At 36.2% G+C, this 12,109-nt stretch overlaps 2 protein-coding genes across 2 annotated transcripts; both read left to right on the top strand.

Moving 5' to 3' along the window:
- The first annotated feature begins 2,142 nt into the window (after positions 1–2,142).
- Positions 2,143–5,958, top strand: gar1 (GAR1 ribonucleoprotein). The gene is made up of 7 exons (XM_039649336.2): positions 2,143–2,230; positions 2,627–2,841; positions 2,939–3,093; positions 3,703–3,762; positions 4,371–4,482; positions 4,638–4,742; positions 5,530–5,958. The coding sequence occupies exons 2-7, from the start codon at positions 2,637–2,639 to the stop codon at positions 5,538–5,540; spliced, it is 648 nt and encodes a 215-aa protein (XP_039505270.1). The 5' UTR covers positions 2,143–2,230; positions 2,627–2,636; the 3' UTR covers positions 5,541–5,958.
- A 740-nt stretch (positions 5,959–6,698) lies between these two features.
- Positions 6,699–11,890, top strand: adh5 (alcohol dehydrogenase 5). Its single transcript, XM_039648798.2, has 9 exons — positions 6,699–6,875; positions 7,458–7,559; positions 9,319–9,460; positions 9,575–9,662; positions 10,096–10,315; positions 10,416–10,676; positions 10,937–11,072; positions 11,450–11,588; positions 11,716–11,890. The coding sequence occupies exons 1-9, from the start codon at positions 6,858–6,860 to the stop codon at positions 11,738–11,740; spliced, it is 1,131 nt and encodes a 376-aa protein (XP_039504732.2). The 5' UTR covers positions 6,699–6,857; the 3' UTR covers positions 11,741–11,890.
- Positions 11,891–12,109: the final 219 nt, after the last annotated feature.

Genomic DNA, 12,109 nt, shown 5'->3' with positions numbered 1-12,109 from the left:
TTGGCTCTTCTAATATTAACCACACATGTTATAAAGGTTTCATCAAGTGCATTCAAATATGTTAAATGCATGATATATTAGGAACAAAATTATTATTTTTTTTTTTCAGTTCTTTTTTGAAACTGTCCATTCAGACACATGCTTTGCACATACAAAGCATTGTCTGGGTATGTCTTCCATCTCAATGAAAAGTAGCACAGCTTCTCAGCATGTGTGCTATAGCCATCAACTATTGACTTTCAGATGTTGTACTGTCTCTCAGTCAGCCAAGAAGAGATCAAGTCAAAAATTCCAGTCACTGTCAAGTTAAGTGCAGATAGGGATTTATTCTCTAAAAGGTATGAGGGAAAGTGTAAAGATGTGGTACAAGATATACAACACAAGGTTATAATAAGCTCCACATAATGTGCAGCACTCCTCTTGATGTAGAGTACTCTCTCTCTCTCTCTCTCTCTCTCTCTCTCTCTCTCTCTCTCTCTCTCTCTCTCTCTCTCTCTCTTTCTCTCTCTCTCTCTCTCTCTCTAGCTGTCTAGCGCTCTCTCTCCCTCTTCTTCAGTACACTACTCAAGTTTCCATGCTGGATGCTGACAGTTGCCTGCAGCATTCAAGAAAAACTAAAAACTAAAAAAAACAAAAACAGTTTGAGTGATTTGGGGGAAACTGGCTTCTATTTACAGATATCGCCTTCTAGTGTGTATACCCATGAGAGCAGCAGTTCCCTGATCAGAATCCAAATGGTCCGGTCCTTTACAATCATCACAGCCCCTTTAGAGAAACTGTAATCTACCGCTCAGCTCATCATGTGTCAAGACTGACCTCTGCTGTTACCTCAGTGCATGCACTCATATCCAGTATATATATATATATGAAGAGTTCAGATGCTAAAGCCTCTAAATGCCATTTGAAATTTTCTTCTTTAATGATGATTTTTATCAAACTTGTATATTTAAGTTCAGTAATTTCACTTAAATAACAATTAATAGGTAATTATCATTGCCATTTAAGTGAAATCACTGAACTTAAATATACAAGCTTGATAAAAATGATCATTCTAGTAGAAAATTTCAAATGGCATTTAGAGGCTTTTGCATCTGAACTCTTCATATATATATATATATATATATATATATATATATATATATATATATCCAGAGGTTACTGTATGTCAGCCGTATGCGATCCGTACCTTGGACAGCGTCTCTGTGAAGGCCTCGTCGATGTGACAGCCGTCAGCACAGATCCTCAGCAAAGACTATAAGAATCAGACAAGTCCTTTGCACAGACCCTAGCTTTGGCTCTACCTGTGTGATTTTTAATCCGATCTTCAAGCAAAAGGATCTGGATGACATATTTGAATGCCAATCCAGAATCTGATTTCTGACTTGTGATGCAGCTTTAATCACAATGACACTGTTCGTTTATTGGCCAGATGAGAACTGGCCCCTATGAGCCTGATTTCTCCCAAGGATTTTTTTTTTTTTTTTTTTTTTTTTTTTGCATTCTGTCACCTGATGGAGTTTGGGTTGGCTTAGTTTCATTCACTTAATATTCAACAATATTACTGATTTTACTGCACTACCACATCACCGTTTATCCGCAGAACTGTTTTATAGATTAATAATTGATTTTTTGGAACTGAATCAACTCTGAACTGATTTCATCTGAACAATGACACTTTCTTTTAGAGATGCTAGCTGAAACGAACTCTGTTCGCGTCAGTGAATCATTTTTTTCTGTTATCACTGTAGCTGCTTTGAAATAAAATCTGTATTGTATTAAGCGCTATGCCTAATAAAGATGACTTGACTTGACATTGACATTTTTGTCATCTAGTTGTGTTTATATTTTAGAGGCTCTGTAAAGTGAGTTCTAGAAAAGTGATATTATTTTTACATTAACATCAAGCAGTAACAAAAATGTAAAACAAAATGTAAACAGTAAAATATGGCAAAACTATTAGATCAAAATATTTAATTTAACAAATATAGGCCCTAAATTATAAAATTGTACATAATCTTAAAAATAAACAAAAGCATTTGAAATGTGTGCTATTCTTTTTTCTCAAGAATGTTGACACGAACGCCTCTATCGTCCAAACATGGTCATTACATTACTTCCTTTTTACGACAGTCTGTGAGCCGGTGTTCATTTACGGCAGTGTGGCAGGAGGCACATGTGTTTCCAGAGTCAACAGCGTGCTCGTTGATAGTCCAACCGGGCACATTTAAAGGTAAAATGTCCTTTTCACTTTTCAGTGCACGTTTTAGAATAACATATGTTTATGTAGAATACAGTTAGGTGTTATTTATCTATAAGTTATTTGTATTTTTGCAATCGGAGGTATTATATGTGCTAAAAGGCTAACCTCCCTGGTTCACCATGGTCGACAGTACGTTAAGTTACTCCAGTTACAGCAACTGTTATTTATTTCATGTAAGATATGATAAGGGACGTTTTAAAATCCCCTAAATTTGCATCATATCTGTATATGTAACGTTACTTTTTTCCTCCAGGGTTTGTTTGGATCATCATCACATCGTGATGATTAAACTTCACATTGACTTACCACTTAACACCACGTTGCCCAGTGTAATCAGCGATTCTTTTAACGTTATGTGTTTTACAGGATCTTTATCATGTCATTCCGCGGGGGTGGTGGTCGAGGAGGGGGTCGTGGCGGTGGTTTTAACAGAGGTGGTGGTCGTGGAGGTGGATTCGGAGGGGGTCGTGGAGGTGGATTCGGAGGGGGTCGTGGAGGTGGATTCGGAGGGGGTCGAGGAGGTGGAGGTCGAGGTGGATTTAACAGATATCAAGACTTTGGTCCACCGGAACATGTTATCGGTAAGTTATATTGCTTTCTTTCGTGCCTTTGTTTGTATTTGCATTCTCTTGCAACTGTATCATGCAATAAATTGTATTAATGCTCTTTTTGTCTCAGCTGTGGGAGAGTTCCTGCACCCCTGTGAGGATGAAATTGTCTGTAAATGTGTGACGGAGGAAAACAAAGTCCCCTACTTCAACGCTCCTATATATCTAGAAAACAAAGAACAGATTGGAAAAGTGGATGAGATCTTTGGCCAGATTCGTGATTTTGTATCCTTACATGTATTGCCCTTTATGTTGACAGTGCTGTCACCTTTTACAGCGACTTCAAAACTTAATAGTTATAGTTAGGTGAAGTGTTTTTGCGTAATTAAAATTATAAACCCAGTCCCAGACAGCAACATGGTGTTGGCCCACATCTCGGCCTTGTGGAATAACTGTGTATCAGATGTGAGCTGACACTATGTTGCTGTCTGGGAAAGCCTACTGTATTTGTATTTGATACATGAATGTCTAAGGCCAATTATTATCAACATGATCAAAAGCTTGCTGGTAAACTTCTGAACACAATTGATAGGTTATGTGTGTGCATATATTACATTTTATTAGCAAGTAAAAAGCCTTTTTGTATAAATGTAAAAATAAAATAAATAATGTGCTACAATTGTGTGTTTGCTGTGAAAACTAATAATTTGACATAAAATAAATGTAAGAATAGCTTTCATAGTGTTATTAATTTTTCAAATCAAATGCTAAACTTTGTATTATTCTTTTCCAAAGGTTTAATACAATTTCCACTAAAATAAGATTTTTTCTGAATGTAATTGTCAGGCTTTATGGGATTTACAGGATTAATTGTTTCCTTTACAATTTCGTCAGTATTTTTCAGTCAAACTTTCTGAAAATATGAAGGCATCCTCCTTCAAAAAGTTACAGAAGGTAAGCTCGTTCTTTTATTTTCTGGATGTGTAATGTTTTATATATCAGTAATGTGTGGTGAAATCTTGTCATGGGTAGGCTGTGACATATCAATGTGGTAGGTCCCATATTCACAGGGGTGTAATTTGCCACTGCGATTGGTTGCAGTGTATATCGTGGCTCACGCAGTCTTCACATGCACGTGCGTTTCAATCCGTTTCGGAGACTCTTTGTTCGTTCCGGTGAACCTGCAAAACAAAAATGCACACAAACGTGTCCCTGCTTAATATAATACAACCACTGATGAACGTATTTGGTATATATATGTAGAATGAAAACTTTAAGCGGTCTTCTAAAAAAAAAACAAAAAAAAAAACAAATATATATATATATATATATATATATATATATAACACCCCACTGCTTATTTTTATTTCAAATATTAGACAATGATCTGTGTTCTTTTAGGATATCCATAATTTAGAAGCGGATATTGCTAAAGAAAATATCAAAGGGATTCTTATGAGCCTTTAAGCAGTTTTAGCGGCTTCCTTCGGCTGTTCTGCATCTTCAATGGATCATATTATGATAAGGACTATTTTAATTAACTTTCTCTCCCCTTGCATCAGTTCTACATCGACCCCATGAAGCTGCTGCCCCTGCAGAGATTCCTCCCCAGGCCCCCGGGTGAGAAGGGGCCGCCCCGTGGGGGTAGAGGAGGAGGAAGAGGTGGAAGAGGAGGTAAGACTAGACAAGAGAAAAAAATTATAAATATGCTGATTGGTTCAGTTTTATCATTATCTCTGGTAATAACATCTATTTAATTAACACTGAATTGTGTAGCATTCACATTGTGCTCTACACAATGAATCCTAAAACGAGTGTTGTATTTGCAGGGGGCTTCCGTGGAGGTCGTGGAGGATTTGGCGGACGTGGAGGTGGCAGAGGTGGTGGTGGGTTCAGAGGAGGCCGAGGTGGAGGCGGTGGACGTGGATTCAGAGGTAAGTTAGTTTGCTGATCCTCAGAAGTTAATAATGAAATTGGATAAAAGTACTTAAAGGAGTAGTTCACTTTTCAAAAAACTTTTGCTGATAATTTACTCACTCCCATGTCATCCAAGATGTCCATGTCTGTCTTTCTTCAGTCGAAAAGAAATTAAGGTTTTTGATGAAAACATTCCAGCATTTTTCTCCATAATGCACTTCAATGAGAACCAAACGGTTCAAGGTCCAAAAGACACTTTCAGTTTGTACTGACACTTTTCAGTACAAACAATTTGCTTGATAAGGCCATTATTCATTTTCTGGAATTGTTTAAAGCCCTTTGAACAGTTTGCAGTTTGTACTGTTTGTACCAAAAATGCTAATTTCATCATTTGCTCCCCTTCATGTATTTTCAAACACATTCCTTGGTTACCCTTCAAAAGCGTTCGATAAAATTTGAGAAGGTTTTTTTTTTTTTTTTTTTTAATATCTCATGCTGCACCAATACAAAACTTTTGTTTTAATATATTTTTAAGTATAATTCAATCCATTCCTGTGATGTTACATGATCTTTAGATATCATTCTAAAATGGTGATTTTGTGCTTAAACATTTCTTTTTAATTGTATCAATATTGGTATGCTTAATGTTTTTGTGGAAACCGTGATCATTATTTTACAATGAATAGAATGTTCAATGGTTCCTGAACGTTTGTTGGTAATTTATAAAGTATGAATGCATCTGAGCTGCTCTTTTCCATTTCCATTGTAGTAGTAACACCATGTTTTTTTCTACTTTCTTTGCAGGTGGGAGATGATGGACTTAGGCTGGGATCTGTCCCAGGACTGTTAATTAATGGCTCTCATGTACAGCTGAACTTTTTACTTTTTGTATTATAAATGTATTTTCACAGCAGTGGATTTTTTTATTTGATCAACTGATAAGGACTAATGTTTTAAGCCACGTCTGTGTACAAGAGGACGGGAGTCTCCGCAACCTTACGTGGTGTATCTAGCATTTTTACATTGGCTGAAGGTTGGACCAGTATCTACTTGAACAACGTAACCAGTTGTGTTATGTAGTGACAAAATGGTGAAGCTAACTCCACAAATAATGATGTAAAACATTTTCATTGTTGGATAATAATGGATGTCTGTATTTACAGAATTGCAAATTGTTTCTGTTGACCTCCAGATGCCACCATGCACTTCCACAATAAAATGCTAAATTCTCAACTGTAGTTTTGTTTTTGATCATTTTGTGATGCAGCAATGTGTTAGCTATTGATAAAGTGTAGATATTGGATTGTGACATCTAGGAGAGATTAAGTCTGCAAACCAATCAGTGATTGTCTATTAAAGGCAATGTGTATTGTGATCAACAGTTATACAGTGTTTAGTCAATTTTTTTCAGATCTTCAGCATAGAACCAGACAAAAGTGGGAATGTTATCTAGATTTTACTTGGAAAAGCAATTGTGCTGCTGACTACAGCTTAAAGTAAATAAAAATGTTAAGAAATTGGAAATACAAATAAATGGCAAATGATTGCCAAAGCTTATTGTAAAAACAGTGGTGTGTTTTTGCTGATTGTATATTTAAAAGTTCCTAACTGCATATGTGATTTGTTGTGTTGTGATTAGTGGGGCTGATGTGACGTCATAAACCGGAAGTATAATTCGCTTCTTGTTCCTTTTGTAAGAAAATCCGCCTTTCCTCGCATAAATGAGAGATAAACTCTTCCCTGATGGAAAACTTTGTGTTTTTGCATAAATGTAGGTCTTTGTTGAATGACATTTTCTCCGTAAAGCGTACGTAAGCTTATATCAGTTTACAGTGTAGAAACCATCATACATGCTTTACAGTCTATTTTTATTTTTTTTTTGTCTTTGAGTGTCCAAAAAAGCGCTATACAAGTGTGATGTATTATTATTATTTTTTCTAGTTAGAGTGGATAATACTGGTCTTGTCTACCAGGTGAAAATATCTATTGCAAAAGCGCTGCATGCGCTGAGAAAAACAACGTAACGTTACTTTGCTCAAGCGTAACCACATTCTGGTCTCTCATTGGTGGAAGAAGGAGTTCTTTAGTTTGCCACGCCTCTCCTTCTCTTTCTCTCGTGGTGGAAGAAAAGCATGGACACAACTGGGAAAGTAAGTGAGCTGCGAAATTTGCCCTCGCACTACAACTACGTAAAGTATTAATAGCATACATTTATGCGCGTTTAATTTACACAAATGTGCAACATTTGTAAATAAAAAAAGCATCGAGTGTCAAGACAGCGCTGTTCAGTCAGAAACGCTCTCAAATTTGTAGCAGGACTTGTGCATGACAGATCTAGCTATACAAAGATCTATTGTGCTGCTTTGACCTGTTTTCCGTTGCCCTTGTTTTTTTTTTTTTGTTTCCAGCTTTGTGATAATGCATGCATGCATGCATTAAAGATCAGAAACATGTTATTTTAATCTTTATATTGTTGCATTCAACGTCTTTCAGATCCACAGCATGTGAATAGAGATTCACAACATGTTTATGTTTTTGCTAATTTTGCTAAACATGACAGTATTAAACGTCACTTAGTTTGGTGTTTAACTGCATCTCGTCCTGCACAGCATCTGCATAAAGTCCTCTAAAGTAGTGATTTGCATTTAACCTTATTTTTAGGTGAAATATAGTTTGCAAGCATCTATTCTAACAGTGTTTATGAGCTAATAGCTTCTTTGATTCATTCTCAGGTGATCAAATGTAAGGCAGCAGTGGCCTGGGAGGCTGGTAAGCCTTTTTCCATTGAGGAGGTGGAGGTTGCTCCACCTAAAGCCCATGAAGTTCGAGTGAAGGTAAAAATGATTAATCTGAACTTTGTACCTCTTGACAAAAGCAATATTTGATGTGCGTGCATAGAATGCATATACAACAAGTACTTTGGTGTTCCTTAAAATCTGTGTATTTAAAGTCACCATGAAATCAAAGTTGACAAATCTTGTTTTTTTTTTTTTTTTTGAATATTGCAGTGTTGATTATAAATGATTTATCCGTGCACGTCTTTTTTTTTTCAAAGTCATGTGCCCTCATAATCTAATCACAACTTCCCCTCCCTCTTGCAACATCATCTGTTCTCTGATGATGTGTTTACTGGCGTGAGGGAGAGACAAACCTGTCACTCACATGAGATCACAGCAATAGCAAACCACAACCATCCAATCATTGTTTGAAAAGCAGTTTCACTCAGATATGAAATAGGGGAAACATTTCAGTTTCATGCAGCCTATAATATATGTATAATTTTGAGATCTTTTTTATAAATAGCCGCGTTTCCATTACCCTTCAAATTGCGCAAATTGAAGTTGGTTTTTCAGGCAAGTCTGCAACAGGTTTTGCGCACCTGGCTTAGAAGACGCGGTGTGTTTGGAGTCCGTGTCTGCAAATAATAATAATAATTATCGTCATTATTATAACATTTATTAGGCTACATATGTAGAAGACACTTTTATCTAAAAAAAAAGAACAAAGCTGTTCATCACATCTCATTCATAATACAGGTTGGACAATAATAATACAGGGCTAAGTTTATCACAAATAAATAAACACAAGATTTGGACGCATGTTCAAGTAAGCCTGGTAAGCATCCAAGTGTGTGTGCAGAGCGCACTGGACGCCAGGGAGGCATGGGCACGAACACTTGCATTTTCCTATCAACATTGGAAACAACATATAATACTTTATCATTTCTGGTCATACAGAAAAATAATAATACATTATTCGCAACTACTTTTATTTGCGTAAACCCACAATAACAAGAAAACTTTGTGCTTTTGTAAAATACAATAAAACAATCAGGCTCCTCATCACTGTGAACTGAAGCATGAGAAACAAAATATAGCCTAGTATGTAGGCTAAAGGTTGAAACGTTCACTTTAAAATGAGCTAATACCTAATAAGCTAATACCTTTTTATTATGTAATCCAAATGAAAGGTGCATTTCTCTCTAAAGGTGCATCCGGAGATGGAGATATGTTTTCAGCCGACTCTGATTTAGAAAACAATAGTTTATTAATACAATTAAAATGCTTTCTTCTGGAAGAAATCAATCAGAACTAACTTTAACTGGAAAATATCTTATTAACTAATTAACTATACTAATTTACTTATTCACTACAACTAATTTTAGAGCTGCCATAAAGCCAAAACAATCTGTTACTTTAATTTATTATTTACCTATCATCACTCTAAAGCCACTTTGGAACAATCTACATTGTTAAAAGCGCTATATAAATGAAGATGACTTGACAAGATTTCTCTTTTTAATTGCACCAGCTCTGCTAAAGCTGTAACAAACCGGCTTGCAGCTGCACCTTGTCAAAGCACCATGTTTTCTGACAGATTTACACAGAGCACGTTCAGTTTTGACCCTGCTGTCTTCAGTGTCTTTTGTCATGCATGATTATGTAGAAGTGTTGTGTTTATGATTGTTCTTTATTACAAATAATTAAGCAATCACCTCATGTATAGAGAAAAATGTTTTGTGCTTTGAATACTACTAATAATATAGATTCAAATATAATGGTGAGAGAAGTCTTGCGTGGTTGTGTGTTTCAGATTCATGCTACAGGTGTGTGTCACACTGATGCCTACACCCTGAGTGGAAGTGACCCTGAGGGCTTGTTTCCTGTCATCCTGGGCCATGAGGGGGCAGGCACTGTTGAGAGTGTTGGCGAAGGGGTCACCAAATTCAAACCAGGTATGTCAAAATGGGCTATTTACCCTCACTTCAGTCAGTGACATTTATTGTGTAAAATGTGAGCAGTTTTGGAAGATAAGCTGAAATCCTGAAGCTCTTTCACTTTTTGTGAAGGTGATACTGTTATTCCACTTTATATACCCCAATGTGGAGAGTGCAAGTTTTGTAAAAATCCTAAAACCAACCTGTGTCAGAAAATCAGGTAATTATGAATCTATTTTCTCTATCTCCTTTATGAAAATACGCTACCATTCAGAAGTTTGAGTTCAGCATGCTGAAAAAAGTGATCAAAAGTGACAGTAAAGAGACTTTAAATTAATTTTGTTCATCAAATAATCCTTTAAAAAAAATCACGTTTCCACAAAAATATTTAAGCACCATGACTGTTTTCAACATTGAAGCAGCAAATCAGCATATTAAAATGATTTCTGTACATTCACTGGACTAACTGGTTGCATCACGTTTAAAAAAAAAAACGATTAAAATAGAAGTTATTTTAAATTGTAGTAATACATCATGTCTTGCTAAACATTAGAGATTGACCCAGACGTTTTAATGGTTGTGTAGTTCTTGTTATTGTTCATACTAATTGTCATTTGGTTCAAAGATGCTCAGTTGTGATGCAATTCTTTTAGGGTGACCCAAGGTCAGGGTCTGATGCCCGATAACACCTCCAGGTTCAGCTGTAAAGGCAAGCAGCTCTTCCACTTCATGGGTACCAGCACCTTCTCCGAATACACTGTGGTGGCAGAAATCTCTTTGGCCAAAGTGGATGAAAATGCCCCCCTGGACAAAGTGTGTCTGCTGGGCTGTGGCATCTCTACTGGATACGGAGCGGCCATCAATACTGCTAAAGTATGCCTCATTTAATTAATGTGCATGTTTTTATAATTACTTGAATGTTTCCTTTGGTCTAAATGTCACATGGTCAATAAACACATATTCACCCTGGTAGGTTGAAGCCGGCTCTACTTGCGCTGTGTTCGGTTTGGGAGCAGTTGGTCTCGCAGTCATAATGGGCTGCAAGTCAGTCGGTGCCACCAGGATCATTGGCATTGACATCAACCCAGACAAGTTTGAAACTGCCAAGAAGTTCGGAGCCACTGAGTTTGTGAACCCCAAGGACCACAGCAAACCCATTCAGGAAGTGCTGGTGGAGCTGACAGATGGAGGTGTTGACTACTCCTTCGAATGCATCGGCAATATTGGCATTATGGTAAACTGCAGAAACATCAGCTGTTTAGATAGGGATGAACAAAAGCTAACTAATACAGCCATCCAGATGTCTGCAGCAGAACTGTAGATCTCAGCTTAGTTGAATTTGTCATTGTTCCTCAAAATTTTTGCTGCCATGGTAACTCATAATTAGAGACCGCATAGTTACCACTATTGTAAGTGCATAATTGCCCAGTTCTTGTATATGGCTTAGGATGCTCAGGATGCTCATTATTGTGACCTTTTCTCTTGAATTCTCAGAGAGCTGCTCTTGAGGCTTGTCACAAAGGCTGGGGAACCAGTGTCATCATTGGTGTGGCTGGGGCAGGGCAAGAAATCTCCACCCGCCCTTTCCAGCTGGTCACAGGGCGTACATGGAAAGGCACAGCTTTTGGTGGTGGGTGTATTTAAAAAAAAATAAATAAATAATAAATGCAATTTAGGTATTTTTATTTATTTAAATCACATATTAATTGTGATATATGATTTTATATTATTGTTGTATGGTTATTTTATTTTAATATAAATGTTATAATGAATTTTACTTTAATATTATATTAATTATTAGATATGATTTTCTTAGTTTTGTATAATATTATTAAATAATTTCATTTAATTTTTTTTTTTTTGTTGTTTCTATTTTATCACCTTTTTAATTGTTGTTACCATTTACATTTTCAAATAGCATATATGATATGCTTTTAGTATGTAGCATAAATATAACATATTAGGTAATTAACTTTATAACAGAAGGATATTCTCTTTGCTTTTAAGGTTGGAAGAGTGTGGAGAGTGTTCCTAAGCTGGTTAATGACTACATGAGTAAGAAGCTGATGGTGGATGAGTTTGTTACTCACACATTGCCCTTTACCCAGATCAATGAGGCCTTTGACCTGATGCATGCTGGGAAGAGGTACATGACTTATAAAATACCAATTTTTTAAATTTTTATCGGTGCTGTTTGGTAATATCCTATTAATGCAATGTGGGAAACAAACTGATATCTTAATGCAAACTTTTCTCTTGTGCTTCTTCCACAGTATCCGAACCGTCCTGCAGCTTTGAGCCTCGGGTTAAAACATGAGACCTGCCATGAATAAGACGTACTAATCATCAACATCCTTGTCTCAATAGTTAGTGTTGACTGTTGTTAATTAATGTTTATTTGTGTGTAGAGTTCTAGTTACACACTGAATAAATGTACCAAACACAAAACATTTTGTGCCTTTTTTTTATTCTATTTTTTATAGTTAAAATGTTGAAATATTAATGGTTTGCATCAAATTTTATTCTGTGTAAATCTGCTCTGTTATAAATCTTGAATCGAAAAGTTTAGATATTGGCCTGTAATTAGATCAGACACATCACATCACACTGTGACAAACAAAGACACTGACAGGTTATGATGTGTTGGTTTATGTCAAGAAAATGTCA

The sequence above is a fragment of the Pimephales promelas genome, chromosome 9 (assembly GCF_988280905.1).
Source record: "Pimephales promelas chromosome 9, fPimPro1.hap1.1, whole genome shotgun sequence".
Classification (NCBI taxonomy): Eukaryota; Metazoa; Chordata; class Actinopteri; order Cypriniformes; family Leuciscidae; genus Pimephales; species Pimephales promelas.
The sequence above is the reverse complement of the archived record's forward strand: the minus strand, read 5'-3'. Positions and strand labels throughout refer to the sequence as shown.

Bases quoted from the DNA above. Each gene is read 5' to 3' on its own strand.
- gar1 (XM_039649336.2), top strand. From the start codon at position 2,637: ATGTCATTCCGCGGGGGTGGTGGTCGAGGAGGGGGTCGTGGCGGTGGT. The intron at 3,094-3,702 runs GTATCCTTACAT...CAATTTCGTCAG, and splicing joins TTGGCCAGATTCGTGATTTT to TATTTTTCAGTCAAACTTTC. The intron at 3,763-4,370 runs GTAAGCTCGTTC...CCCTTGCATCAG, and splicing joins CCTTCAAAAAGTTACAGAAG to TTCTACATCGACCCCATGAA.
- adh5 (XM_039648798.2), top strand. The intron at 7,560-9,318 runs GTAAAAATGATT...TGTGTGTTTCAG, and splicing joins CCCATGAAGTTCGAGTGAAG to ATTCATGCTACAGGTGTGTG. The intron at 11,589-11,715 runs GTACATGACTTA...CTTCTTCCACAG, and splicing joins CTGATGCATGCTGGGAAGAG to TATCCGAACCGTCCTGCAGC.